Raw genomic sequence first — 6,134 nt, 5'->3', positions numbered from 1 at the left:
CATACAGCAGACATGGGCAGATGGACGTTAACGCGGGGTTATAAACATTTGAATGACTTAATATACTCCCTGCGATCAATGTATACCAATAATACTAACGCGAGCGGAGAATGAAAATCAGAAAAACATAACTGACAACTGCATGCTTGTATACAATATAACAAGAAATTGCCAATACAACAACAACAATCAATGGTAACAATTTAAGCAAACAAGTGCCAACTTCAAATGCCAACGCGTCCGACGCGTACATAAAGATATGCCAATATGTACATGTGTATGTATATGAATACCTTTATACAATCCTCTCTCTCTCTCTCTCTCTCTCTCTCGCTCTGTGTGTGTCTATCTGTCTATGTGTAACACAATATAGTTAAACATAATAATAATAATAATAATAATAATAAGACCACCATATCTATATACTAACAAATATATTATTCAATGTTGTATACGTGTATATGTATGTAAGTATGTACGTGTGTGTGTGTGTGTATGTGTCTGCTTGTGTTTCTATGGGAATATGAATGTGTGCGTATAAGATTTTCGAATATTTTTTATAAACATAGCGAACAATTGCATTCTTTGAAAAGGCGTGAATTATTTTTAAAAATAATAACAACAACAACAGCTCTTCTGAAAATACAAAGACAAAAAACTAAAATAAACCACACGAGCGACATATGCAATCGTTTGTGGTTAAGTTGATATTCTTGGATAAAAAAAAAAAAAAAACCAAAATGACCAAGAAATTTTGAAATTAATTTTCAGTCATAACCTCAACATTATTTCTATTTTTTTTTCTCTATTTTATTATTGATTAACAGACACCAACACATTAACTTTGCAATATCGTGTAACCGTAACAGGCTCAAGTCAAGTCAAGCAATACGATTACAGATACAATTCAATTATATTTACATACATAGATATTTTTATTCACCATACCTTCACATATATATATATATATATTTTTAACGGTCACGTAGGCCAAACACACTTGTCATACAATTCAAAATGAAATGTTTATGATTTTTCTCACACACACGCACACACACACACACACCAATGCACATCACTTAAGAAAAACAAACTTGTTTATTAATGTTTAGGTTTTAAGTATTAATTATGTACAACAAGCGATCAAATAGATACACACATGCACACACAACACACATATATTTAAAAATTAAAAACATTTTAACATAAATTTTATCTAAATTTTGCTTTCCATTAATTTGTTCATGTATAAGTGCGTATCTTTGCCAATCATGTGTTTGAGGGCTTTTTGTGTAAACATAAGTGTGTGTTTGTGCGAGCACATGTATTTCTAAGTTAAATAGAAAAGCAAAACTTTAAGAATTGATAACAGGGTCAAGGTAGCTCAAGGCTAACGAAACGGTTCAAGTTTTTGTATAAAATCAAATTTCGATAAATATAAGCAAATTTTAAGAAGAACTGTTAAGAGTTACTTTAAAGTAAAAAAATGATTGAAAGAAAATATTTAAAAACTTCATGTCCTTGAATTATTATTAATATTATTGCTATTATTCAACATAGTTTAATTTAGAGAAATAAATTGCAGTACGAGCGTCTATCGGCTTTATTCGAAACTCTAGCGCACTCGAGAATTGAACCCACGATCATTGGGTTATTATGTTAGTTGAGATTCTTTGTCCTTCTTGTACGCCGCCACTCAAGCGGATGTCCTTGAATTAATTTCGGTTTTTTGTTTTCATTATAATGTCGAATAAGATGTCATTCAAAATATTGTCCGTTGCTAGTCAGAAGTTTTTTTTTCAAGGCACGTTGTGCATTTCTCAGGAAAGATGAATGAGTAATGTTATTCCACTTTTCCATAAATCGCACGTTTTTGTGAGTTTTCTGAAGGAGCTTCATCCTGGGTTAGCCGGACGGTTTTATATTTGATTACAATAAATAAGAAATCATTAGACAAGAGAAAAAACGTCGTGGGATTTTTTCCTAACACGCGAGCCATATAGCTTTAATAACATTGAACCTATCAAGGCATACTATCGCTCGCATAGGGGCATTTTACAACATTTCGCCAGTTTATGGAAAAATTCGCGATGTTTATAGTGAAGACGTTTTATCAGAATCATGTAACGGAAACGTAAATGATTTGTTCGTTTCCGGTCCGCAAATTTCATTTTTAAAAGCGTGCCGCGTCCTAAGTACCCCGATCGTTAATAAAGCCAATGAGATTCTTCAAATTATTAAGAACGATATCTCGCGACGGCGTTGTATATACGAACGAAACTATATGTACAAAATGAATCCCGACTTTGGGTTAAAAGGTGTATTAAAGAAAAGAAGAGAAGAAAGAGACAGACATAAGGACATGATCGCCGCAGGTTAGTGGGCATGTGCCATGCCCACACCGAGTAAACGCTCCCTATAGCTACGACAAACGAAAACTCTACCAAAGTGCCACTCAGGCAGATCGAATTCGTCAACGATACAAAAAAATCGAACTATTTTTGATCACATCAACAAAATACGAAAAACGACGGCCACCTGAGACGTTTACCTGCGAAAAGATTTTGGATGAAACTCGTAACCAGCAATATGCCTATTAGGATTGGAAGACAATCTTGTATCAACCATGCCAGGTAAACAGTAGGCACTCTCTACCAAGGCGACTGAGGTGAAGCGTTATCTTCCACCTTGACAAAGCCAAACCACATGCATTTAACGTCTCGGCAAAAATGGAAAAGGCTTGGCTAGGAAGCTTTGATGGGACCACTGCGTAAATTGGACCTTGACCCATTCGATTCGGATTTGCTTCGATTTCCGTGAAAGCTTCTTAATAGTGTGAAGTGGACTTTGCAAAGAGAACCTACGAAAATTACTTGGCTCAATTTTTCGCTCAGATATCCCAGAGGTTCTACAATGATAGCACCAGAAAAATCATAAGATTTTTGATGAAAATAGCACATATTTGAAGGAACAAAATTCGTTTAAAATGCAAGAAAACTCTGCACGAATTTTTGGTGGAAAACAGTCGCAAAGATTTGTATATTTTGACGACAATATAATTATGGTCCATCCAAGAGCATTTTCTAAGCATTTATTTTATTTATTTGCCAAGGTACAGTCAAAAAATCTTCTTTTAATCAATAATCGCATGGAGCACAAGTGCTCATCCCCCGGTCAGCCAATGTCGAGCTTTTTTCAAAAAGTTTCCAAAGATTGCAATTGTAAAGAGAAAAATCCTCTCCGCAAAATCGTTGCTTGTATGAAAACTGTTAACATTCTTCGTTTTTAAGTGTCTAGGACTCTCTCCCTCTAATTTCAGAATGTGTTTCTATCATGTATAATTCTGTCAGTGGTTAGAGAGCATTGCAAAAGTGTACAAATCGCAAAAAGGGGTAGTAGAGGTCTAAGAAAATATGTGGAAAATACGCGGGAACTCAAAAGACAAAAGCAAACAACTATTTCAGTGCATTACACATATATGGACATAAATATTTGTCTTTTCAAATGAAGTTTTAAATGTCTTTTCGCGTATGTGCAGTATTTAGTAGCGTTTATTGGGTAATCGCAACTAGTGGCAGCATACCTACACATTCTAAAGAGAGCTAAAGACATACAACACTGTATGAGCAACGAGTTGCTCAGCTGATAAATAAAAAATTTTTATAATCTTATTTTGCACGTTCTAAACGTCTAATCGCAGATAATTTGCGGTACTATCGTACAAAGCAATAACGAGGAAAAAGAAGATCAAAATAAAAACGTCGAAATTTATTTATTGGAAATATAATGGGAGATAAAATGTTGCGTTGCTATAACAGAGGCTGTGGTCAGGAATATGATCCTGAAAAGAATTTCTCAGGTAAAGAAGAGTTTTTGTAGGAATTTCAATGAAATTGCGGCAGAACTTGCGATAATAAAGAAATACGAATATACAATTGTTTGATGCGCGTACACACTCATACATTCTGATTAGATTCATGCCGTCATCACCCAGGCGCACCATTTTTTCATGATGCTTATAAGGGATGGTCGTGCTGCAATAAGAAATCCGTAGATTTTACAGAGTTTCTCAGTATAAAAGGTTGCACTGTGTCCAAACATTCGAATATTAAGCCGCCAGAACCGGAGAAACCGGTGGCTGTAGAGAATGAAGAGAATGAAAAAACTGAGGAAAAAATAGCACCTATACGTGCACTTATGGAAAGACCACCCCTGGAAACGGCCATGACAGAAATTCAACCCGAAGTGGCTGCTGCCTTAAAGGATACCATTGACAATTTGAAAACAAAAAGTGCAACACTGGAATGCGAAGCGGATGCAAAGTAATTTTGAACAATTCAATTTGTATCACACGATAATGGCTTTTTGTATTGCAGCGAACTAACCGTTGGTACCGCCTGCAAGAACTCGGGTTGTAATTATTGTTTTTCTGATAGTGCAACCGATGGCAATCGATGCCGTTATCATCCTGGTGTGCCGATCTTTCATGAAGGCATGAAATATTGGTCTTGCTGTCAACGTAAGACTTCAGATTTTGCAGTGTTTATGGCGCAGCCAGGTTGCAAATACGGTCAGCACAAGTGGTTTAAAGACAATAGTGATAAAAAAGTTGTACAGTGTCGTTATGATTGGCATCAAACGCCTACTAGTGTTATTGTCTCAATATACGCAAAAAAATACCATTACGCCCATAGTAAAATTAAAGTTAACCCCGTACGTCTGCAAACAGTTTTGATTTTTTCCGATCAAGAAAATGCTAATTTTGAATTGGACTTGGAATTAAGAGGAGTAAGTACAGGATAATTATTAAGAAGACAGTTATGAAGACAAATATGAAAAAAATCCTTTTTTTTATTTCCTACAGATTATTGATGTGTCCAAAACTACTGCTCATATGTTCGCAAGCAAAGTTGAAATTAAAATGGTGAAAGCGGAACCCGGCTCTTGGTCAAGATTAGATCTTCCACAACAGAAAGTGCAACCAGTTAGAAAAATTAATGATAAAAACCCTGACAAATCAAATTCGACAAGCGATGCGGATTTTGAATGCTTTTCGTTAGATGATATAGAAACCGTTAATCAGGGACTGCATTTATCGGAAATGAGTACTACTAAAGTTAATTTAGACTGAATTGATCATTATCGCTTTTTTCCGATTATTTGTAAAATGTTTTCTTAAGAAATATCCAAGAAATTTTTAATCCAATGGTTTTTGCGTGTATTTCTGCAGGTTTTGATAAAAGTAAATCAGTTTTCCAAAAAGAAAAGATGTAATATATCTAGTCATCATCATCATTACCAGGTACCCAATCCTCATCCTCTTCATCTTCGTCGTCGAAATCAATATCGCCTATGGCTTGGAATAGACTTTCATCAATTTTAACGCTCTCGATACTATCGCCAGCTTCTAATAGATATTTAAGATCCGACTCATTTAAGGTGTTATCCTGCATAAACAGTTCGCGTCCGGTTAGTTTTTTGTTTTCATTAATTTTTTCCCGCTTTGCAGTTATACCCGTGGTTTCTTCGAATATCATTTTCCATTTCATAAAACTCTCTACCGTCACACGAGTACCTTCGAATTTTTTGCGTTCTGCTTCCTCGGCTGCCAGCAAATTACGTTCTCGTTCTTCTTCCTGTGCCTTTTTATGATCATCCCATCGTTCATTTAACCATTCCTGGGCTGTGCTAACTAAGCTAAATATCATTTCCATACCCAAATATTCCTCTATAGATTTTTTTATATGCTGTAATAAACGTTCTTCAAAATCTTCCGCAAAGTTTACTGGTTCATCAATTTCCACTAGAGGTGCTTCATCCGGATAAGTGGGTGTGTAAGTGAATAACAATTTACAAGCTAAACCATTTTCTTCTTGATCTTTATCAAACTCTTCAGTCGCTATTGGTATACGAAACTTGTGTACTGATTGGGATTCCAATACTAAAGAAAAACAAAAAAAACGTTTTCGGCAAAATGCGTAAAGTAGACAATACACATTTAACTCACTTTCCATTTCACCACAATATATAGAATCCAATGCTTCGATTTCATTATTTTGATCTTCTTGATAATTTCTACTCATTATGTGCAAAAATTATTATAATAAATTAATCAAAATTAAACAAAATTTATC

At 34.9% G+C, this 6,134-nt stretch overlaps 2 protein-coding genes across 2 annotated transcripts; one reads left to right on the top strand and one right to left on the bottom strand.

The window, feature by feature from the left end:
* Nucleotides 1-3,651: 3,651 nt before the first annotated feature.
* LOC119640106 (cysteine and histidine-rich domain-containing protein) lies at nt 3,652-5,146 on the top strand. Its single transcript, XM_038037932.1, has 4 exons — nt 3,652-3,859; nt 3,974-4,322; nt 4,377-4,788; nt 4,865-5,146. Exons 1-4 carry the CDS (start codon nt 3,787-3,789, stop codon nt 5,129-5,131), a joined length of 1,101 nt encoding a protein of 366 aa, XP_037893860.1. The 5' UTR covers nt 3,652-3,786; the 3' UTR covers nt 5,132-5,146.
* A 48-nt stretch (nt 5,147-5,194) lies between these two features.
* LOC119640107 (RWD domain-containing protein 1) lies at nt 5,195-6,128 on the bottom strand. Its single transcript, XM_038037933.1, has 2 exons — nt 6,008-6,128; nt 5,195-5,941 (listed from the first exon to the last, which is right to left on the bottom strand). Exons 1-2 carry the CDS (start codon nt 6,081-6,083, stop codon nt 5,280-5,282), a joined length of 738 nt encoding a protein of 245 aa, XP_037893861.1. The 5' UTR covers nt 6,084-6,128; the 3' UTR covers nt 5,195-5,279.
* Between the last annotated feature and the right edge of the window lie 6 nt (nt 6,129-6,134).

The sequence above is a fragment of the Glossina fuscipes genome, unplaced genomic scaffold (assembly GCF_014805625.2).
Source record: "Glossina fuscipes isolate IAEA_lab_2018 unplaced genomic scaffold, Yale_Gfus_2 115, whole genome shotgun sequence".
Taxonomy (NCBI): Eukaryota; Metazoa; Arthropoda; class Insecta; order Diptera; family Glossinidae; genus Glossina; species Glossina fuscipes.
This window is presented reverse-complemented; position numbering and strand designations above follow the sequence as displayed.